This window comes from Ailuropoda melanoleuca, chromosome 16 (assembly GCF_002007445.2).
Source record: "Ailuropoda melanoleuca isolate Jingjing chromosome 16, ASM200744v2, whole genome shotgun sequence".
Classification (NCBI taxonomy): domain Eukaryota; kingdom Metazoa; phylum Chordata; class Mammalia; order Carnivora; family Ursidae; genus Ailuropoda; species Ailuropoda melanoleuca.
In genome coordinates, this window is record NC_048233.1 from 1,175,944 (window position 1) to 1,200,383 (window position 24,440).

Consider the following 24,440-nt stretch of genomic DNA (forward strand, 5'->3'; position numbering starts at 1 on the left):
GCTGTGGGCCTGGGGTCTGATCTAGGGGAAGGGAAGCTGTGGGCCTGGGGTCTGATCTAGGGGAAGGGAAGCTGTGGGCCTGGGGTCTGATCTAGGGGAAGGGAAGCTGTGGGCCTGGGGTCTGATCTAGGGGAAGGGAAGCTGTGGGCCTGGGGTCTGATCTAGGGGAAGGGAAGCTGTGGGCCTGGGGTCTGATCTAGGGGAAGGGAAGCTGTGGGCCTGGGGTCTGATCTAGGGGAAGGGAAGCTGTGGGCCTGGGGTCTGATCTAGGGGAAGGGAAGCTGTGGGCCTGGGGTCTGATCTAGGGGAAGGGAAGCTGTGGGCCTGGGGTCTGATCTAGGGGAAGGGAAGCTGTGGGCCTGGGGTCTGATCTAGGGGAAGGGAAGCTGTGGGCCTGGGGTCTGATCTAGGGGAAGGAGGCTGTGGGCCTGGGGTCTGATCTAGGGGAAGGAGGCTGTGGGCCTGGGGGTCTGATCTAGGGGAAGGAGGCTGTGGGCCTGGGGTCTGATCTATGGGAAGGGAGGCTGTGGGCCTGGGGTCTGATCTAGGGGAAGGAGGCTGTGGGCCTGGGGTCTGATCTAGGGGAAGGGAGGCTGTGGGCCAGGGGTCTGATCTAGGGGAAGGGAGGCTGTGGGCCTGGGGTCTGATCTAGGGGAAGGGAGGCTGTGGGCCTGGGGTCTGATCTAGGGGAAGGGAAGCTGTGGGCCTGGGGTCTGATCTAGGGGAAGGGAAGCTGTGGGCCTGCGGTCTGATCTAGGGGAAGAGAAGCTGTGGGCCTGGGGTCTGATCTAGGGAAGGGAAGCTGTGGGCCTGGGGTCTGATCTAGGGGAAGGGAGGCTGTGAGCATCTAGGCTGGAGCTACGTTTGGGAGGTGCCTGGCCATGTTCCAGGCTAAGCACAGGTGAATTTTGTATTAACTCCAGTTTGTACTTCAGGCATCTCTGTTTCTCTTCACTAGGAGGGTAACTAGAGTGGCAGAGAAGGACCAACATGTTGATTATCTCCCAGGGTATTTTCTTACCTGTTTCTCTTCTTCCAGGTCAATTTTACCAAAATGGAAAGGGTGGTTAGCAGGACCCAGGGACCCTCACATAGATGCCTCATGTGACAGGTGGTGAGAGGGGCTGGGAAGAAACAGACTTCAGAGCCACCCACAACCTCCCCTCACCATCCCCCTACCCCTGTTCTATATTTCTCTGATGTAATGGACAGGGGCTCCAAATCCTGAGTCAGACCCTCTCACAGGAGTGCAGAACTGGAGACTGGCCTTAATGTTAAGACTCCTCCCCCTGCTCAAGCCAGGGCCCTCTTTTCCCCACACAAGTCACTGCCTGAGCTTTCTGTTTCTCTGGCCTCTGCCTCACCCATGATGGGCATGGTGACTTCAGGACACAGCATCCCTGCCCACATCCCTGGAAAAGCCCGAGTCCCTGGGCTCACGGTGCCTACTCACGCCAGCCTGGCCCCGCAGTTCTCTCCCTCGATGTCACCTCCAGCCACGTTTTCAGTGTTGACAGACTCGGTCTCGCTTGTGGGCATACTCACTACAAGAGTCAAAGGGATGCAGAACAAGGTATTGAGAGTGGGGAGGAAAAGGGGAGAGAAGAGCATTAGTTTGCAAAACACCTGGTCCCAAGACTGTGGGTTACTTGGGAGGGGGAGAGCCTGAGCAGCATCTCTTAGTGTGTGTGGGGGGCAGCGGTGCTGCTATGAGCAGGTTGGGGCACTGACACTGCCATGGCCAAGTTTGGGGGTTTCCTTGACCATCATGCCTGCTGCTTGTCTATGGTGAGTTTAACTAGTGGGACTTACTACCTGAAAACACTTTGAAACACTTCCTGAAAATATTGAATCCTTTCCCACCCACAACTCTGTGCCTTCAGAAAGTCTGTGCAAGCTTTTCCATTTGTATCCACTACTAGCCATAAAAAGAGGAGCTTTCATCAAAACATTTTATTTTGCTTTTTTCTCACCCACCAATAATAAGGGGTTTCATCCCCAAACTTAGGGTCTAGCTTGTTTGTAAGAAAGATGTTTTTGCTGCCTCATGAAGTACTAGATGGATGTGGAAGACTGCCCCCTTACTTGTAGTGCACCCTGGGTCTTGAGTCAGTTCCATATAGGACCGTACCTGAAATAGGGAGCTTGAAATAAATGACTTTTACCAGAATTGGGTACTAAGATTCAAACTAGCACTACAGACACCAGGAGTGGGGAGCATAACTGTGGAATCCACCAATTAAGTTTAAATGTATCTTGAAGATAGACTGCAGGGAGACTGGGATGTCATTTCCCCTTCCAGCAATTCTGACATTCTGACCCCAGGAGGCTGACTTGGGATATAAACCATCTAATTCCACTGGTGACAATCTGATCAATCTCCACTCCCTCCCCAAGGCAACAGTGGGTTGCATTTCCAGAGTGGCAGGAATTTTCTAGCTTGGAACCCAATGTAGTGGCTTAGAGAAGCCATTATTTTATCATTATTTTTTTATTTCAAATAGAAGTTTCACTCAAGAGAGTTCTTCCTCTTCACTTTCTCTTACCCTTTTAATATGATGCAACAATGAGTTTTATTTTTGGCAACCCTTGTTCTTAAGAGTGGCCATTACAGCATTGGTCCTGGTTCCGTTCTCCTTGCAGAACAGAACTCCTCATGTGGTGAGAAAATCACTAACTTTCAGCAGCCACAGAATCTGCAATTAGTGAGGGTGTGGCATTGGGTGATATGGCACCTTGTATAAGTCCCCATACGGCCACCACAGCCCAGGAAAACCTTTTACTGGTTATATGGATAATATTTTTGGATGGTGATTTTCCAAGGTTCATTTCTTTTGGATGAAGACAAGATGGGTGGGTGAGAAGAGACTCATTTCAGGAACATGTAAGATACAAATAGAAAGCCAGTCAAACATGTCATGTATGAGAGACCTTTCTACCCTAGGACTCATTTTTAATATAGTTGGGTAAAAAGAAATCTAGATGCCATTTCAAAGAAGGTTGGTACTGGATGAGACTTTGGATATTACCTAGATCTAATTTATTCCCTTCACTTTATAGGACAGGAAAGTGATGTTTAGGGAAGAGAAGATGCCCAAGTTCACACAGCGTGTTTGAGGTAGGACTTGGTCATGAGTACAAGTGTCATGACCCCTTGCACCATGCTCATCTTGACTGCCCCTCCGTCAACTAGCTCCCTACTCTATACCTTAAAACAGGATGAGGCTCTTATAGCCAAATCAGGCACTGGAAACATCGTAGGAGCATGATGAATAGTCAAATGGTGGTGTTGAATTTTACAGCATTTACACACCCTTTGTAGCCAGAGGTCTGAGGGAGCTGGTGTGTGAGGCCAGACTTTAGGGATGTTTTTAGCACAGGGAACTGGGAAGACAGCACCTTCAGAGCTTGCCAGGTTCCTTCCTCCATCCACACTATGGAAGAAGTCATACAACTGAAGAGACATCAGTCCTTTCAATCCATCTATCTCTGGTCATCTCTGACCTAAGATTCCTTTAACTTTTCAAGCATCATTGTTTAAAGTTAAAGAGCTCTGGGGATGCCTGGGTGACTCAGTCAGGTAAGCATTGGACTTTTGGTTTTGGCTCAGGTCATGATCTCAGGGTTGTGAGATCAGTACCCGCATTGGGCTCTGTGCTCAGTGCGGAGTCTGCTTAGAATTCTCTCTCTCCCTCTGCTTCCCCTCCACTCTCTCTCTCTCTCAAATAAATAAATAAAATCTTAAAAAAATAAAGTTAAAGAGCTCTGACTTTGTGAAACTTTGCTTCCAGAGAGCCCCTTATGTGTTAATGGAATGGTATGATGGTGGTCATGCTAGGCTTGGAAATACAACCAAATTAGGAGTGGATGGGCTTGGGCTTTAGGAGGAACCATATCACCTCCTAAATCAAGGAACCGCCTGTAGCAGTACCAAGTTGGCATTTACAGTGTTCTTAATCTTGGAGGGCACTATCCAAAGGAAGGGTTCCACCAAGGAATAGCTGCTGCTGATTGTCATGTCTGCTGACTTTATACATACGAAGAGATGATAGGGCAGTGGCTTTGAGTGGGACAGATTACCATCCCCCTACAGACACACACACACACACACACACACACACACACACACACACACACAATACACATTCATGACCACTGGATCACAAACCATCGAGAAAAATGCCCTCCCATAGAGTCTGGTATGTATCAATGCACATTTACACACATAGAGCGCAGGGCAACATTACCATGGGTTTCTGTGGAGTGACTAAACCAAGCAAACTTCCCTTTCTTCTGATCAAGCAAGCCCGCTGGAGTGCCTCCTTTCACAGACAAGATGGTCAGTGTCAAGAACCAGGAACAAGACATCAATAGAGAGCATGCAGTCAGCCACGGGCAAAAGAAAGAAACAAGGAACTCAGCTTTCACATAGAACATCCATTTTCATCTTTGAACATAAACTAAGAAAATTGTAAAAAACAATAAACCAAAACACGTAAGAAAACATAACAAAGTAGAACCAAAATCCCAAATCACATGAATTAATGACACAAAACAAATGATGGACCCTGAGGAGAAGGAGTTACTCCAGCAGAAGCTTTAGTCTACACTGATCTATCTAGTTAGTGGCTTTGAGGGAAGAGCTTCCTGGAAGAGGCCACCACTCATCCCTGCTGACTCCCTGGGGAGGTGCTCCTTTTACAGGCTCCAGTAGGGTAACTGCTAAAATCAAACTAGCATTGGTGCTACCCCTTCACTCCTACCTGATGGCCAGGTGACTTGACCTCTTCCCCACCTGTAGTGGATCCACCCCTCCCTCACCACTTACACTCAGATCATGCCATTTGCAGATGGAAAACAGCCCATGGATCTACTTGCCCCTTTGTCCAATTCAACTATTCAGTCCCATTCAATAAAGACCCACCAAGTGTTTCAGGCCTGATCACATCCAAAGTGTGTATGTATCTGCTCTTAATCAGTTTAACAGGTGAGGTAGTTGCTCGATTGCTTGTTTATGGGTAGTCTTTTGAGGAGTTTGGTGTATAAGGGAGAAGACTTCTAGAAGCTTCTTTTGGCACTGGGCTATAGTTGAAGAAGAGTGTGCTAGGGAGATTGTAAAGACAATTATTACCACAAATGGAGGAGGGAGAACTCTGTCTTCTGCAATAGACTTTGAGTTCTGGTTGTCAAATCCTTTACCTAATTCCAGAGAGAGAGAATTTTTCCACTCTGTTTGACAAAACTAGTATGAACTGCACTTCTGCCAGGCCCCTCTGGAGGGTGCTGGGGATGAGTGGTCAATGAGGCTTAGTTGCAACTTATTAATGAGGTGGGAAATCTGCTACCACTTGGAAAAGGAAGCACGTGCCTTGATGGGGGAATGGGTAGGTGGCCCCATCAGTTCCAGGAAAGGGCATGAAGGGAAGGTCAATCCAGGTTTTTAGGTGCTTCTTTATTTTATCCACTTCCCCTGGAACTTGGATCACCTTCAGTGAGCATCCTTGAACTCTGCTTGTTAGTGAGAATTCTGAAGACTGGTTCACGAAAAAAAGGATCAGTCTTATTTTTAACCTAGGTAAAGGGCCATATCCCAACCACGCATCTTTAAAATACAAAGCTTGGAATAAGCAAACACTTCTCAAAAATCCCATATGAAAAAAGCACTGAGGGTTAGGAGCTGAAATCAATGGCCTGGTTCCAATTTGCCTTATAGTAAAAGATATGTCTCAGCTTAGAATGATAACAATTACTGAAGTAAGTATCTCATAAAGAGTGGTCTTTTTTTTGGAGGTGTAAAAGGGTCAACATGAGGCTGCCAGTCACCAAGTTCCTGTGTGTTCACATGGTTGTCTGGGGGAACAAGAGTCCTGGTCAGTAATGGAAAGCCCAGAACACTGTGACCTGTTATACAGAGCATTAGTCAGCTTCTGGCCTTGGCATCAATATTGCCCCATATTGTTTGCTTTCAGAAATAACTGCATGATGACTTTAAAAACAACAGAAAGAGCTTGATAAAAACATGGCCATTCAATGTATGACTGAATTTGACCAGGGCTGGTCTTTCGTGTGGGCAAAGTTGGAAGCCACTGATGTTGAAAGGGATTTGAAGAGCATGTAAATCATTTCCCTTAAGAATGTGCAGTAGTGTCTGCTAGATCTGCTCTTTTGGGTCAAGTCATGTATCTGAAGGTTCCTTGTTGAAATGAAAATCTCTCACCTGGAAGGAGCAGTACATTAACACATTAGTGCCTATTTGTGATAGTTTATGCTGAAAGTGCCTAAGGGAATAAGATGGGTGAAAATGCAATTTGTGTTCCTATTACTAAGGGATTAGACAGCAGGATCATAGTTGATTCTTTAAGGGATTTGTTGCCCTAGAGAGATGGACTTGCTGTCCTTCTTGGAGTCTGAATGCCCAAACTGTTGAAAGATAAGAATTAATAAATGCTGGATACTATTTGGTGGATGAGCTGGAGACTCTGCCTCTTCCCGAGGCCACTCAAATGATGAACTGGCTGGAAATTAAGGCAGAAATACAGCAAAGAACCCAGGCGCCCGAGAGCACCTCTCCTCTAAAGGCAACCCTCTGGAAGCTTGTAAAATGAAGCTTGATGTGTGCTCATCTGCAGACTGTGTCATAATAACATGCCCTCTGCGGAATGAAGTGTGCTTCTTGAATGATTTAGGAAGGATATTACTGAGAAGAATGTTAGAAAGCTAGTTTTCTGACTTTCTAACTTCATTGTTAGCAGGTACATGCATCAAGTCTGGTTTTCTGGGCTGTCCTGTTCCTTGACTTCTGGTGAGAAGATTCCCAAAGAAAATGAGATTTTCCTGAAAGAATAATTAACAGCTGCTGTTGCAGGTGGTGGATAACATAATTATACTTTTAGTAATATCACAACCGCTACAATGAGTTGTGTTGACTCCATCTCGCCAACAACTGATTATATCTTGAATTAATGTCTTCTCTCCCCGAGATATTTTCTTTTGGTGACAACTCTTGCTTGAATGGTGCCTGGTACATGATTTCTATGTCTCAAGGGAGGTGCACAGATCTTGTTTCACAATAACCAATGTCTCCCCTGAGCTGCTTGGAGAACAGTTGTGTGGATACTGGGGGGAATATAATAAGCCATTTCCTACCTGCTTGGAAATCATATGAATCATGCTGGGAGAGGAGCGCTAGATCTAAGCCATGGTGAAGATTGGCAGTTCCTGGTACATGTGGGTTTGCAAACTCTCTGAAGGCTTATTTACTAAAATTTAATAATCCTCCATTAAACACCAGATAGTGCTTTGAAAGCATGGCTGCACAGATCAGCTGACCAGCCTTTCCAAAGCTGCGGTCAACAGAGAAGTTCTTTGTAAAACTAATGTCTCTGGTCAGTTCGTTATACTGCTTAAAACAAACCTTCAAGTGGTGAATCTGCTCCAGGTTGTCCCAGTGTGTGAGCACTCACGATTGCCATAAAAAGAAATTAGATCTCAATTCATTTAGCTACCATGATGTAATACGTATCCCCAAAGATGGCCATACTCATCCACATGCATAAAAAATGACTTCAGAAGGGGCTCTGACCAAGGTTTGAGAGCAACGTTAGTTTTGATAAAGACTAAGAAAGTCACTAAGGTTACTTAGGGATCAATCCACAAAGGAAACAGTAAGCAAAATCTTCTCAAGTTTCCCTTCCTTTACTCTCTTTTTCCTTCTCCCTCCTTCCCCTCTTCCCCTCCTTCCTTCCTCTCTCTAGGCTGGGGGGAGATGCATGGAAAACCATCCACACATAAAACATCTGGCCTTGCTTCTCGAGGCTATCTGTCTCAGATATTTTTATTCATTACAATTGACCGAGTGACAGAGCAAAGCTCCATGTGAGGGAATGAAGAATGGACCTGGGAGAGATGGAGAAATCTGCCTAGTTCTGAAATCTATGGTCACCCAAATGGCTTTGACACTGTCCCAGGGATGGGGCTTTGCAAGTTGCTGTGGTGACTTTCAGCAGGAATGGCTGGCCTTTCTTGACATCTGCTAAGAGAAATGCCTGGTCATCATTCTGGAATTTAGCTGCAGCCTCATTACCCAAGGTCAGAGAACTCATCAACTGCTGTCAATCTTTTATCTTCTTTTGTTGGGAGAGGGTTGGTACATCAGGGCCAGACACCCCAGGCAGTGGTTGGGGTGTTGGAAGCCTAAGGAACTGAGGGCATTTCTCACCCAACGTGTACTTCTCCAGTGCTGTGGAATGCCATATGGAGCCAATGGGCTGAATCCTGGGTGTGCCAGACTGCCAGGATCCATTTACTCAGGCTTCTACGCTCTCTTGGATGAACTGAACAATTTGCTTTGCCATTTAATTGGCAGATGCCCATTTTATTATCTTTTTTTGTATATGAGTGATATAATTAGTATTCATTTTCTCAAAGTACTAATCTGAGTTATGACTAACATGCAAAAGGATTTCTAATGTCCTACTCCACTGACTCTAATTTGGAATCTAAAACTCTCTGTAATCTGGCTCCATGCTATGTGTGATAGCTGAGAGTGCCCCTCGGAATTTCATAGGAAGTCCTAGCTCCTGTACCTCAGAGTGTAACTGTGTCTGGAGAAAGGGTCTTAAAGAAGTAATTAAATTAAAATGAGATAATGAGGGCAGGTTCTAAAGCAATTTGACTGGTATGCTGATCAGAAGAAGCAATCTGGACACAGACACACACACAGAGAAGACAATGTGAAGACATAGGGACAAGCCACAGAGAGAGACCTGGAGCAGGTCCTTCCCTCATGGCTCTCAGAAGGAACCAACCCTGGTGACAGCTTGATCTTGGATTTCTAGCTTCCAGAACTACGGGACAATAACTTTCTTTTGTTTAAGTCACCTTGTCTATGTGTGGTGCTTTGTTACAGCAGCTCTAGCTGACTAAGACACTATTGATTCATCCTCATTTCCCATTACTTCCTGCAGAAATTCTCCGCCCAAGTTGGGCTCCCCTCCTCATTGTCCCTTGAATGTGCCATCTGTATTCGAACATCTGGGCTTTCGTAGCTATGATGTCACATAGCCTGTCTGCCTCCTCTTCACGTATTCCAGGGGTCAAGGAACAATAGCCCTTGGGCCAAATCCAAACTGCTGGATTTACAACTTGTTTTGTAAGTAAAGTTTTGCTGGAACACAGCCATGCCTTTTTACTTCTGTATTGTCCACTGCTGTTCACTCTACAGCAGCAGAGCTGAATGGTTGCAATAGAGGCTCCTGCAAAGACTAAAGTAATTACCAACTGGCCCTTCAGAGAAAAAGCGTGCTGACTCCTGAACTCGTCAAATTTCATCCATTCCTGGAGGCCCAGTTCTCATTTGTGGAGCCTTTCTGGACCACCCACTGCCACAGAGTCCCCACTTCTGACCTCCTGGAACATTGTTATCTATGAGGATTTAAAATTAGAATGTGAATTCAAGTTTTAGTTCGACCCTCTCCCAGCCATGAAACAGGTAAGTTATTTAATCTTTCTGAGGTTTCCTTATATGTAAAAAGAGATTAATGATACTATTTAGTTCATGAGGTTCTAGTAAGGATTAAGTGAAATAATACTTATAAAAACTTTGTAAAATGGTAAATGCTGTATTTACTAATATTACCAACTAATTTTAATCTGTGTTTCTTATAGTTTACTGTATGAATATTAGATTATCTCCCTAACTAAGTTATAATTTTCTCAAGGCCAGAGTCTTTATATTAGAATTCTCTGGACTCCTTTTCAGATCCCAATGGTATTAGATTTGGAACTATAATAACAACACTTTCTATCTTTATGGAGTTTTAAAGGCACTCCTACATGCTGGACATCTTGAGGGTTTGTCCTTCAGATGCATCCTCCATCCCTCTCTGCTATGCCCTGTACTCCAGGAAGTTGACCTCTGTAAACTGCATCAACAACTTCTCCTATGCTAGGGCTTTGTGCTGTGTCGACCAATGGGAAGTGCCAGCAGGACGTCTCTGAGGCCTGAGGAAAGTGAGGCAGGGGTATTTCTTTCCCTGGTACCGCGTGCAGGGCTGGTACAGATTGGCTGCCTCTTGTTGCTGAAGACCGCAAGTCTGATCACATGAGCCTCTCCTCACGGCCACCCTCTCTGATTTCTGGAAACTGCTCCTTCACTTTGTCCATTCAGGTCCGTCCAGCAGGCCCACGGTGCTATCCCTAGGGTCCCACATTATCTCTTGTTGACTTCATTAAACTTTCCTGCATCTTTTTTTATTAACTCTCCTTAAATAACCTGCTTTATGAGTCTACCTGTTTTCTGTCAGGAGCCTGACTAATGGAGCCCTCTGGTCCAGGGAAGGTAGATAGTAGTATCCCCCTGTCAAGTGAAAGGTAATTCCCACGAGTTGAACTTAGTTGTCTCCAGAGTGAAAGCTAGTGAATGGCACAGAATGGCTGGCCTTGCACCCAGGACTTCCCTGGGTACATCAGGCAACCTCCAGAGTAATTTTGCTCAAATACTGAAGAATTAATTGATAAGAACTAGTGGTGTAGGGTATTACAGTGGGCATTGCTTTTGCTCCATGGCAGAATAGAACTGGACATTCCAGTTGTTGTTACTGCCCCAAAAGAGTCTCTTGGAAGAAACTATATTACATTTCATTTCATATTCTCTTGCAAAAAAACCCCCCCAAAACAAAAAAACAATTAAGAAAGTTATTCCTTAGTACTTTTCTACAGTTTGATAGGTCAAACACATGGCCAAATATAGTCTCAGGCTGACAGGTGAAGGAAGGAGGTCTTTATATGTCTTTATCCAGATCAGAGTCTTAGGAACCCCGCTAGTACCACGAGTCTAGGAAATGCCAAAGATAATCCTCACCTTGGCCTTGCCATGAAATAGCTCCAGACCCTGTACAAATCACATGATGATTGGGGGGGGGTCTCATTTTCCTCAACTCTTACATTATAAATTAGATGATGGGTTGCAGTTTCTTCTAAGGGAAAGAAAGAGAGGGAGAAGGAGAAGGAGAGGAGAAAAGTAAATTGTAGAAAAGAAGAGGCAAGAGATGGTGAGAGAGAAAGCAAAATGGAGCCCAGCCGTGGTGGTCTGTCTGGGTTGAAATGTCACGGAGAAAGGTGCCATAGCCTTCAGAGCCTTCTCAGAAGCTTCCTGCTAGCCCAGGCCCAGCAAGGCTTCCTCCACATAAGCAATTAAAACCTGGTTGATGTTAAGCCATCAGAAAATAAATATAAAACAGGATTAAACATTAAGAAGCCAAACAAAGTGGCCTTATTAAAAAGGCACAATATAAGCATGATGTGCCATCGTAATAATTATTATTACTGCTGTAAACTGGGAGGAGGCATAAATGCCTGCCCTTGATCTGCAGCCATAATCCAAAGAAGAAAACCAGGGTCGTTGTACTCTCAGCAGGCCATAAACACCCAGTGTTCCCAAGCAGAAAATTTCTCCCCACAATTGTGGCGCCACTGAGTCGGGCCTTTGGCGCGGGTAAGGGGAGGTGGGCAGTGGCAGGAGGAGGCAGGGGAAGGAAGTTCAGCTGCGTCAAACAAACGTCTGAACTTTGGCCCATGGCCCTCCTTCCTCCCCCACCCTGCCCCACCTTCATCAGGGATGGCAGGGCAGCGTGGAACATTCTCAGGCCCTTGGGACGATAGGGGAAACAGGACATCCGATCACGCAGGAGAGCATGGACATCCCCAGGGAAAATAGAGCTCACCACAGCCATTGGGGTTGAGACAGGATCTTCTGGACATGATGATGGTGGCCTTTCTGTGTAGGATCCCTTCGGAAACTCAATTCTTTTAGGGCACAAACTAATTTTAGGCTGGAGGGAGGACATTATTCTAATTCCCAAAGCCTGGTTTAGCAGTAGCTGGTTGCTCATGTGGAATGATATAAAAGGGACAGAGAATGCCTTGTGCCCTCCATCCCTCTTCAACCCAGCCCAGGGATGTCTACTGGTCATTCCTTCATTTTAGGGTCTTGTCCCCTCAGAGTGCAAATATTCTTGGATGTGTAATAGTAGTATCAGTCATTTCTATCTTAATACTAACAGTATTGAGTAATAGTTTTTGATCACTCACTACATAACTGCTACTCCTCCATGCATTTTACATATGCTGACTGATTCAAGCTTCAAACAATCCTACCCGGGATTATATGTCCCCATTGTTCGTTTTGATGTTATAGATCAGGAAATTGAGGCTTAGAGAATTTAACTCACTTATTCAAAGCAAGCAGCTAGTAAGATCCAGCATTTGAAATGTGGTAGATGCTATGCTAAGTCTCCCTTCTTAGTCATTATATATATTGCATGAATTTGTAAAGTCCTTTCCTAATCATAAGAGAAGACTAGAGGGCCCTGACGATGTGCCTGGATCACTGAGGGGAGAAGAGGAGCAGAAAATACAGGTGGAGGTTCTGGGGGAGAAGCCACTTATTTCACAGCCCTGCCCAGGGCCTCCCTGCCAGCTCTTCTTGGCAAAGAGGGGGAGGCAGTATGCAGAGCAGCACAGCTGGGAGCATGGGCTCTGGAGCCTGGTGGCCTGAGTCTGCATACTGTCTCTACACTTTGGAGCTCTGTGGCCTTGGATGTGGTTCTTCACTGTTTTCTGGCTCAGTTTCTGCACCGCAAAGGCAGATCTGAATCATACCTGCATTGCAGGGCTAGAAGGTGTAGCCTTCATTGCATAGGTGAGAATATTAAGGTCCAGAGAAGGTCAGTGATGTGCCCAGGGTCATAAGGCTCATTGGTGGTAGAGGGACAGTCCTCTTTCCACCATCCAGTGCTGCCACCTTTCTCACTTTCATTCACTTACGTCATGGAGAGGATCAAAGTCCACCCTGGAACACCACAGCTGAGCTCTCCCCTTGGCTGGAATTCCAAAATTCCACTGTGGATGAGTTTTACACTTTGCGCCCTGTTCTTTGCTGTTTACAAAGGCTATAGAGAGCTCACGATTCACTCTTATTTTCTCTTTTCTCTTGGGCTCTGTCTTCCCCTTCGCTGCTTTCTGCTGCTCAAGATAATTTTGACCCAGGTCAGATTTCCTGCAAGGAGTCCTCCAGGGACCCAGCAGAATCTCAAAAGTTGCGGGTACCCAGAGAGTGGGAGCCACCCTGAGTGAGGGGTACCACCTCTACGTCAGGGACTTGGCCTTGCCTTCCCTTCCAGCGTGTAAGTAAATTGCTGCCTTAAATTTTGAGGCTGCCTCCATTAGTGGCATTTATGTGAAGTGAGTCACTTTAGCTCCCAACCCCATGGTGTCTCTTCAGCCCCCAGTCATTTCATCAATGAGTTTATGGGCAGCTGTCAGAATATCAATCAGCTCTCCCCCTTCTGTGACAAGTCCTTTACTTTAATTAATCTCCCCACTCTGCTTGCTGGAGGCTTTCAGTTGTTACTCTCCTCCTTCTTTCTGGGGTGAGGATGCAGTCCTGGGTCCGTCTTGATCCTTTAATGGCCCACATCTGTCACGGAGAGGTCCTCCTGCAGTGTCACTTCACATGATCCTAGGCCCCCCACCCTGGACAAAGGCCCAGGAAAGTGGTGCTCCCTTCCTCTGCATCAGTCAGATCCTGTTAGGCTGGGGTTCGGGGCTCAGGATCAAGTTCTTGGAGGGGCAGCAGCCAGAGGTGAAGTTCTGGGATGGAGAACTTGTGGGATGGTGAAGGGTGGTACGTCATGTTCTAGGAAGAAACTGGAAAGGTTTAATCTAGATAAGGTAGGTTAAGAGGCCTCATTACCCCCTTCAAATATTTGGAGTCTTCACTTGGGGGGGAAGATACTGCCTGCTTCAAGTAGTTCTACAAGGAAAAGGTATCAAATAATAACTGGAGGGGTGAAGATTTTGCCCTGATGCAAGAAACATGTCCAAAGTGGCCTGGCTGCCTTGAAAGACCATGGAGTAGTCATTACTAGCAGTTTTCAAGCCTTTGCTGGGAGTTTGAGAGGAGCTTCCTAAGATTTCTTTTGCTTAGAAAAAACCTCCCTGAGCTTTACAGCAAGGATGCCTGGAGTGGTGCATCACCACGTTGTGGACTGTTTGTGGGGGGGTGGGGCTGGGCCCAGACAGAAGTGGTTCTTGGAGCCCTTACCTGATTCTTTCACCTGCTGGGGGAGCCTTCCCTCAGCACCATCTCATCATGTCACCTCACTGTCCCACACCACACAGAACCCTCAGCCTGTCTCCCGAGGCTCCTGTGATTTGGTTTCACTCCACTCACCCAAACTCCATTCCATCTCCACCCAGGGAATGCTCGGGGGCAGGCATCCAGCTCTCCTCTCCACCTCTGGTATGTGTCACCTGGGCCGGCTTGGTTTGATGCCACTGCATGCAAGGTGCTGGCCAGCCGCCACACACCCACTGACATCTGGTCTTTGCCCTGCAGTACTGTCCCCTGGGCTCCTCCACAGGCACAAGACCCTCTTTCCCTCCAAGTCCTACTGCCTTCCTGAAGCCTTCCTGAATCCCACAGAATCACAGCTCTTCCTCCCGAAACACGCACTGTTTGCACCATGCAGTTCAAGTGCTCTAGTATATATGCTGCTTGCTAGAAAGAGTACAGTGCTATTTGGTGTTACTCTCAGGAAACGATGCCATTTTAACTCTCACAACCACCTGGCAAGAGAACCAGGGAGGAAGGTGTCTTCAGCCACAATTTCCACATAAGGAGACCGAGGCTGTGCAGGAGCAGCGCCGGGGCGAGGGTGCAGGTCTTGCCCGTCCTCGGCTCGCGGCTGCTCCCCCAGCCAACAGCGCCTTTGACTCTCTGGGTCATGGTTGGAAGGAAGAGCCACACCTCACTGACTCACCAGCTTTTCTCTGCTTTCCTCTCCTGTCCTTTCCCTTCCACCACAGCCCTCAGAAAGCAGGCACCTTCCGTGGCGCGATGCTGACTTGCTGGGAAACCAGAAGGGAAGTGTGGCAGAGCCAGGTGCAGGGCTCGACTTCTGCTGGAGGCCCAGAAGCCCATCTGCAAGCGTGCCTTCAGCATTCCTCCGTGGCTCTTCTTCACCCTCGGTGAGGGGTGCCCATGAGCATCTCTGGGATGGGCCAGGGTCGACACTGCCTCATTTATTCTGTTTCACTGGGGCGGGGATTGGAGCACACACAGTCAGCCACCCACTGAAGGCTCCTTCCTCCGTCTTGGGCTATACCGGGGAAGGGCCAAGATGAGCCACTGCTGGGTAGGTTTGCTCAGGACCACAGCAGTGGGGGTGACTCTGAATCAGGCAGAGGAAGAGAAACCAACTGAAGCCAGATGTGCAAGAACTGGTGGGTGTTAATGCCAGACAATGTCACTTTATTATTCTGCTCCATAGCCTCTCCCTCCAGATTCTTCCCCTCCAGATTTAATCCGAATCAAAGGTATTATTCACCCTTCATCCCTCCTCCCTCTTTTCCCTAATCTTAGAACTCTTCCGTAATTTCTCAGGAGAGTTGGGTTTGCTGGAAAGGCTGATTACTCTTCCTTTAGAAGAGAGAAAGGGTTTTTGAAACCTAGAGAACAGGGACCACTGTCTTCAACAAGCAAAAGGCCTGGAGGCACTGGCAGGAAGTGGGAATGCTAATGCTCCAGCAAGTCACTTTAGATGGGAGGCTCGACCTTGGGTTCACCTGGGCCTCACTGCCTGGGGTGTCCTGCTACCTCTTGGTTACGGCTCCCCTTCTGAAGCCTACATTCTATGAGGCTTCGTGCTGTGGGCTCAGCAGCCCAGGAAACCTAGAAGGAAGGACACAGAAGTTCTGGTTTTTGGATGGAGTCTTTGTCATGGTAGGTGGGATAAGGAACAGGCTATTCAAGGAAGGAAGGGAAGTGCTGGTTGTATGGATTGCATGACGAACAGGTGTTGGTGGGTCTGTGCGTGGGAAGAAGGGGACCTCAGGCAGATTCACAGAACTCTATTGCTTTTGTTGCTTGCATTGTGGGAGTAATCCTTATCTGGTGATTAGCTGCAAAGGAGTGAAGATAGGGTATGTGCCTGATTTGGGGAAAGCAGAAAGGAGACAGTAGCCCATTTTTTATTTCAGTAAAACTGTAGGAGAGTAAGCTTCTTTGCAGATAGGAGGGACCAAGCACAGAGGTCAGCACTGGTGAGGAAAGAGGGGCTGCATGGGGGTGGGAGAAAGAGAGACACAGGCAGAGAGGTGTTGTGGAAACCGTCTGTGCCCGAGCCAGGAGCCCGGTGTTCCAGGGTCCTCCTTAGCACTGACCCAGTGTCTGGGAAGGACACGTAGTCTAAACAGCTCAGTGCTTCCCTCATTGGTTACTGAGAGGACCAATGAGAAGAGGTGGGCAAGGATGGCAGAAGCACGCCCTTCATGGAAACGTAAGGCAGGAGGGAGAGCAGAAAGAGAGAAGCAATCAGTGTAATTAGCTGCACAAGGATAATTACCAGTGCCACTGGGAGGGCACTGTTGCGCCCCTGACATCTAGACCAGTGTGTGGAAGCGAAACAGCCACAGATGGCAGCTCAGGAGAAGGAAGACTTCTTATAAACCCAGAGGTGCACAAAAATGGAGGGGGTTTCTTGCGACCTAGTGAGGTCCTCCCAACAGAGTGTTCGAGAAAGGGGGGAAAGACTCTGTATTGCATAGATGCTATAGAGGAGTTTCACGCGGAGACAGAGCCGGAGACACCAGGGGAGCAGGAATGAGCCTCTGAGACACTTTCCAGTGCTGAAATTCTACCGTTAGGTGCTTTCAAGGCAAAGACAAAGTTATCAGGATATTGCTTCTGGGAACCACAGAAGAGTGTGGGCCATGAAGTAGCTGCTGGATGCTGGACAGAGGCTTCTATCTTGTAGCTACCTGCTGCCCAGCCAAGAGGAGGGGAGCCAGGTCTGCAAAATGAAGATATTCTCTCCCCAGCCCAGCCAGCCATCACTTCTGGAATATAGGAATCAAAGAAAAAGACAGTGCCAAAGGGGGCTCTAAGGGATCAGAATGCTCAAAGATTTATAGAAAACTGGAGATTGACTATTACTTTTACATCCTAGGAAACTGAGGCCTAGAGGGGGAGGGATTTGTTTGAGGTCCCAGAGATATTTGTATTAGAGCTGAGACTAGGAACCAGGTCTCCTGACTGCTTTCTGGGGTCTTCTTTCCTCTCAATTTCCCCTCCCTATCACCAGATATTTTGGGGGCTATCTTGTTCTTTGTGCTCGCCTCTTTCCTGCCTGACAAAGGAGGCTGGCCGTTAGAGTCAGACAGCCCTGGGCATGAGCCCTGGCTAGCCCTCCTGTTGGCTGCCTGGCCTTGGGCAAATGATCTGATTCTCTTCTTTCTCATCTGAAAAAAGAGACAATATTACAGATCTTGGAGGCTTAAGTGAGGATTAAAGATACTATGAGTTAGAGGAGGTGTTTGATAAGTGGTAGCTGTGGTTCATAATTTTCAATAATAATACTCCGTGGGTAGAATGCCTGGACACTGTACATATTTACTGGGGAACAGAAAAGCAAAATGCGGGCTAAACAAAAGAATCTCAAGATCACTTGCTTTGCATCTAAAAGGTCATCTGGAGCCTGAACATTTATTAGTGATGATGTATGTGCTCCCAGGGCCAATCCCTAAGGCCAGCTGCAGTTAACCATGCTCCCTTTGGGGCCATCAACCTCCTCCATATCTTCATCATTTTTGTCAGTCCTTTCATGAAATATTCATGAAGTTCCTACTGTGTGCTAACAGTGACTTCCCCATGCCGTGGTCCCTGACCTGGAAATGCTTAACAGCTCATGAGAAGACAATCCGTAAAAATCTTTACCTACCATTTAATGTGGAAAACTATTTAAGCATGACTGGAAAGAAGATAGCTGCATTTACCTCCCTTTTGTGCTCCTTTAATTCTTTTTTTAAACCCTAAATGAAACCAAGAACTGCCAGAGATTGTGTTCTGGTCTCCTAACCTGCTGTCTGCCATGCCATAAAAGGTTATTTGCGACCACAACTTGGGCACCATGGTGGTCTTTCTAGCCTTACTCTGGATGCCTCAGTTGGGTCAAGATGAAGTCACATGGGTCCTGGGCCTTTTAAGAGTGGCCCCTGCTACAGATTTCCATAGCTTACTTGAAAAGAATTTTTGCTTCTATGAACCAGTGACACTAGTAGCAGAGCTATGAAGCCTCAGTTCCAGTTTGGTTTTAAATAGATTTTGGTCTAAACATATTTTTTAATATGCAACAATTGGGTTAGTCTAATGACAAATGTCATCCCCTACCATTGCCAGAGCAACAAGCCATTTCCGTTAGGAGCGAAGCTTCCTGGCCAGACTGAGGCATGGAAAATAATTTTGGGTCATCAACAATTCCCTTCAGTTTCACTGATCTGATTATACTTAGAAACGGAAAGGGGAATTTACAAATTAGATGCTGTTCTCTATTTATTACCAAAATGGTTGCTTTCCACTACATCCAGGAGATACAGTTGAGATCTCATTAAGTCTCAGCTTGTGATAACATTTACTCCATAAATCTCCATCGCATCCAGTGAATGAAACGAGCATTATGCCAAAGACCACATAATGGATGAAATCAAACCTCTGCCCCCTTGGAAGAGATTGACCTTTTCAAGCCTTAAACGTATTCAGCTTTCCCATCCTAAAGAAGTTGCTAAGCATTTATTCTTGGTATTCTCTTAACCATTGCCTGACTGCGGCTAGCTGGCCTTATGGAGAGAGACATAGAATAAAGATATTTCCGATACTTCTCTGAATGTATTTGAAGAATAAATGGGAGAAGAGGTGGGAACCTGAAGAAAAACACCATGGAATGATCTGGTCCTCTCGCAGAAGTTAGAAAGAAATGTTGGCAGACAAGAAATGGAAGACAAAGCATGAATCTGTATGTCTGATTCATTATATACCCTCTGCTGGATCAGATCTGGCCCTTCCTGGTTTTAGCTCTGACACAGTGACAAGGCAGACCCCAGTCATCTGCTCCGAATGGCAGAGTTCCAGACGTCAGGCCAACCCCACTTTTCTCCCCCCATCTCTCACCCCCCTTTCTAACGGAGCTTCATTGACTGCCTATCTGCCAGGCTCTGCGCCAGTGCTGAGAATACAAAGTCCCACCCTCACGAGGTATGCCACCCAGCAGATGGTAGAAGATGGATAAATAAATAGACACTATATTGTGCAGGCTGTGAGTAGGTGTTCTGGGAGTGAGGAGAGGTGGAGAGGAGGAGAAGTTAGGGGAGGTAGGAACGGAGACAATGCAGCTCCAAAGGCAGATGGTGGAGCGGGGCTTTCCAGGCAGGGAGGGCAGAACGCGTGCAGATGCCAGGAGGGTCTTTGGAAGAACAGGCTGGCTTCCAGGGGTTGGGGAGTCCTGCAGGAGACCCTGTACCAATTCTGGGGGTCTGGGAACTGCAGGCTTCTAGAATTGACTGAATTCCTCTACGGTATGATGGACTGGAAATATAGAGGTTTGGTTCAGACTCCTAGGACTAAAGCTGATGTATGTCAGCTTAGAACTATAGAAACAAAACACAGATCTTCACAGCTGTCTGGCCCAACCCCTCATTTTACTAACGAGGAAACTGAGAACAATTGCCAGTTGGTAACTTAGTGGGCCTGGAAGCTTGGGCGACCTGTTTTTCTCAGGCTCCTCAGTGCTGCTACAACACACACGCTATCCCCACCCAAAACTCTGATCCTGTTAGGAGAGAAAGGTGAGGGCCATTCATCTCACACTGCTGTATTCTCAACTCACCTAATCAAGGGGCATGACCGCATGGATTTAAGCGATTATGGAAATTTAAATTAATGAAAATGATTGTATACCATCAGAGAGGCTCAAGAAGAAGCTTTACAATTTTTACTAAGGCTTGTGATCTTCCTGGTGAAAACCTAGGGCACTTTGCCTGGTTGTCAGCAAATGACCATAGTCCCTGCTGAACGGGCTGTGGGTCGAGGGGGCTAGGGCCCTCTACCACTGGCTTTACTTTTCATGCCAAGTAGAGACTCTCCCTCAGGTGATGGGGGGATCTTTTTCTCTGTCTCTTCTGGGCAAAGCAAATATTACACCAAGCTTCTAGTTATAGCTGAACTCAGCTTACTGAAGCAAGTAATAATAAATATAATGAGACTCTAATTCTGAATATTTCTGACAATTAAGAGGTCCTCATTTTTTTCTTGCCCTTGTGTATGGTGTGTGTGTGTGTGTGTGTGTGTGTGTGTGTGTGTGTGTATGTCTGTATCTATATGTACGTGTTGCTATTTTCAGAGAATTTTGTTAACAGAATAACTGGCTTGATATTAGATACCATTATCATATCTCATGAGTCACTGAAATGAGGTATAATGGTTGGACAGGCTGATTTGAAGCTTGGAATTGGTAAGGTAAACAAAGGCTTTTCCTCTTAAAGCCAGCCTGTCAAGCATATAATTAAGGCTTTCCACCTCGTCAGTAAGTCATTGAGAATAGATCTATTATATCACACTGAAGCAAAGCACAGACAAGTTCCAGGGCAGTTGTAATAATTCTTTAACAGCTTTGAGCCTGTGTTTATATTTTCTCTTGACCTCAAATTTTGGACTGTTTGTGTTCCTGCATCTGAGGTACAGTGAAGTCCTGTCCATAAGAGTTAGGCTATGCTAGTCAAAACCAGCTTTATGTCTGGCAAATGATTTTTAGGACATGATTAGCCTTTTTTTGTCCAGATGTTTAAAAATCTTAATACCCATACTTTTTTTTTGTAAAAAAAAATTAGAATAAAACAAACCAACACCAAAGAACCTTGTCAAAATTCAAAGATGTATTTTTGGAAAGGACAAACTTTAAACTTCTTTCATCAAAGCTCTGTCTAGTGAATCACCACTGCAGATCTTTGCTGGGGCTACTTTTGGTCAGTCTGATGAACTAATAGAATTAAGTCTATTTTGCAAAGAGTATATATTTGTATGAATCTGAATAAAAGGCTAAATCTTTCTTTCTCTTCCTTTTTTTTCTCCTAGGCTCTCTGGAGATATCATCTGGAATAGGACATTCGACATTTTCGCTCTGGTCTTCCTTGATGACCTCAGGAGACCATTTGTTCATGGACTATATTTTGGGAATAGGGTCTTCTGTGCAAACACATTTTTCTTGCTCATCCTCTCCTTTGAGGAGGGGTGGTGCTGAATGTTATATGTGTGGGTCCTGCTGGAGGATCCAAACTGGGGGCAGGAGGAGGAAAGTTTATGGCCTTTGCAGTGAAGTCCAAGTTTAGGCTTAAAGTCAGGTGTTTGGAAATGAACAACACTGACTGTTCCCACATTTTGCCCAGTTCCCACTGTTACCCTTGAGCACATTCTGTGATCTGCCCTGGGAGTGTTGAAACCTGCATGCATCTTTGAGAGAAAGTAAGTTTGTGAGCACTGTGAGTGGGGAGGAAATCTGCCCTTTGCTGTCTTCAGAAAACAAACCAGTCTTAGAGGAGATAGGGCCCTATAGAAGTAATCCAGACGCTTCTTTTAGCCACCAGGGCACTTAACAGGTAGGTAAGGCACGATTGGACACTGTGTGGTTCTCCCCAGAGGCTGGGAGATAGACTCAGTGACCTAGAGACCCCTGTGGGCCCTGGGACTTTAAGATTCTGTGATTTTCTGATTGTGCTGGAGCCACCCACTTGGCTAAAGAAGGAATCCAGGGCCTAGTATAGGGACACAGAAAGGTCACTGCAATGGACTGAATGTTTGTGTTGCCCCAAATTAGTATGTTGAAACCCTAATCCCAGTGTGATGGTATTTGGAGGTGGGGCCTTTGGGAGGTCATTAGGTCATGAGTATAGAGCCTTTAAGATTTGGATTAGTGGCCTTAAAAGAAGAGGCCAGGGAGATGGCTTGTGCTCTTTTTACCACATAAGGACACAGCAAGAAGACAGCCCTTTATAAACAGGAAGAGGACCAACTTGATCATGCTGGCACTCCGACCTTGGACTTCTAGCCTCCAGAACTATGAGAAATAAATGTGTGTTGTTGAAGCCAGGCAATCTATGGGAATTAGTTACAGCGGCCTGGATGGAGGCAGGAATGATACTTAATTGGCCCGGCCTTCCCTGTTCCAGCTTTCCCTCTTCTGTCTGCCTGTAGCCCAGCCTAGCACTGACATTTTGCCTTCTGGTTTTAAGAGCTCCATCCATCTTCCCAGGGGACCACCCTTCTATTGAGCAACTCCCTGAGGGCGCCTCTCTATTGCTCTGACCAGGCTCCAGTCCCGTCCCACTAACCACGAGGCTTAAACACAAAGTGATCACAATGATTAATAGCCCAGCACTTACAGCAGGTACTATAGTTATTTAAGAGGACAAAATCTTTCCTATTATATGGGAGCATAAATCTCTTCTGGAAACACTGTAGTTATCACCAGAGGCATGTGCATTTCCATTTGATGAAGTAATCCTGAAGAATGGAGCTATCAAAGCCCTATGTTTGGGGTTGTTACTCAACTTTTTTTTTTCATAAACCACTTAATCATAAGGGCAGGGATTAAATGAGGTAGAGACATTTGAATTCTACATGTGGCATCTGTCAGGGGAAAGGCACTGCTTGTTGGCGTGTTTATGGTCATGGATAGAAACAGGTCTGGAACAGCAGGGGCCAAAGGCTGACAGAGCTCCCAGACAGGACAAACCAGCTCCCGGGGGAGTCCTTCAGGGGGACAGGCCATTGCTGTAACCCCTCCACCATCCCTGGGTCTGGAAAAGCACAGGAAATTTATTCCAAAGTCTCCTTGGTAGGTCAGCTCCCAAGACTGTACTAGTGGTTGCAGGCGACTTGTGGAAGGCCATCTTTGCAATGCATCCCTCTTCTTCGATCCTCATTTCAGTCGTATCAGACCCTGAAATGACTGACCTCCCTGGTTCCAGCTTCTCCCTCCCTCCAACCATTGGTTCCCATCAAGCTTGTGGTGGCCTTTCAACAGTGACCTCTGCTTATGTCTCTTCTGTGGCTCCCCCTTACTCACAGGATGAGGTCATATCTGAAGCCCTCTGGGACTAGGGCTGGCTTTCTTCTTGGCTTAGTCTTTGGTTTCTCCCCATGCACCCTAAAGTAACGTCTTTTCCTTCCTCCTCATCCTCTTGGCCTTCTTCCTCCTATTACTTGCCTTTACAACTGATTTATGTGGTTCCCTCAGATTGCAATGTCCTTTCTCATCCTTTTGAATTCTTGAAGTGCTCCCAGTCTGTGGGTGGCACAGCCCTGCCATGTGTCTACCCAACCCCGGTTGTTCTTTCCCCTTCCCACCCCTCCACTCCAGCACTTAACTAGGCTATGTTTCCTAGCCCCCCAGAAGCTAGCTGGAGCTGAGAACTATTCTGGCTGATGAGGTGGGGATGGGAGCCATGCCCACACTCCTATGCTTGGCCTTCAAAGCCTCCCACATGCCCCTCTACCCTCCCTCTCCTTTCCCTCTTCTGCTGGCCAGATGCAGAGGATCCACAGAGGCCTCTGAGGCCCAGGGGCTGGTAGAGCTGCGAGCAGGAAGAAGCCCTGGTTCCTGAAGCCTGTGTGGAGGGGAACGTTCCCTCCTACCAACACCAAACCCACACCGAACTGTGGAGCCAGGAGTAACCTTCACTGTGTCAGGAGGCAGACTTGATTTGGAGGTTGCTTATGACGATTAGCCCACCCTGGCTGACATGGCACCCTTTTGGAATCATTCCCTGGGTAGAAAGCCCCATCCACACTCTTCCAAGTGTTACTCCCTCTCCTCTGTATTTCTCCAGTACCTTGTTCATACTTTCAACTCACTGCTATAACCTGTTTGTACATCTGTCTCCTTCACTAGGCTGTAAGTTCCCTGAGGACACTGACTGTGTTTATTTATCTTGGTATTCTGAGTGGCCAGTTGTTACTTAAACATGTATCAAGCAAATGCACAAATGTCTCTCTTAAACGAACATGTGCATGACCCCCTGGGGGTCTCCTCCAAACTGTTCACCACTGTAAGGCCAGCAATCTCAGTATCTGTGCCCCTTCCACTGGCTTCCCATGCCACGTGCCCTGATAATGGAAATATAGTACGTGGTTCATCTCCCTCCATCACCAGATGATGATTTTCCACATCAACAAGCAATGACAGAGGCAGGAGCTGTCACTCCTTCTCCTTCACTAACAGCTTTCTGACAGGTAATATATCTGGATGTGACATGGGGGTTTTATCTCCCAGTGTTTATGTGGAAGGAAGGGAGGGGTGGGTGTTGGGAGCCAAAGGTAACTGTACTGTGGGTGGTTCTGTTTGGGGGCTGAGCACTGGTTATCAGAGGAAATGGTTCAAAGGAAAATTTAGGATGCTTCATCTCTCCTTGGACCCCTTTGTTGAGCTACTTCCAGCTCCCAGGTGTGTCGATCTGTTTGCAAAGCACCAAATTAAAATCAAATCAGCACTTTACTGGACGCCTACCCTGGTGAGGCTGAGTGGACAGATCCATTGGTCAAAGTGTTTTGT

At 46.6% G+C, this 24,440-nt stretch overlaps 1 protein-coding gene across 3 annotated transcripts in view; it reads right to left on the reverse strand.

Moving 5' to 3' along the window:
* The window catches only part of CACNA1C (calcium voltage-gated channel subunit alpha1 C), a 665,077-nt gene that overhangs the window by 154,935 nt on the left and 485,702 nt on the right, over nucleotides 1–24,440 (reverse strand). For 2 of the 3 annotated variants that reach the window (XM_019793444.2, XM_034646388.1), the window contains one exon: nucleotides 1,454–1,544. In XM_019793444.2, the coding sequence (XP_019649003.2) occupies nucleotides 1,454–1,544 (91 nt within the window). Of the gene's footprint in view, nucleotides 1–1,453; nucleotides 1,545–4,247; nucleotides 4,323–24,440 lie in introns of all 3 variants that reach the window. The other variant, XM_034646389.1, reaches the window with a different exon arrangement.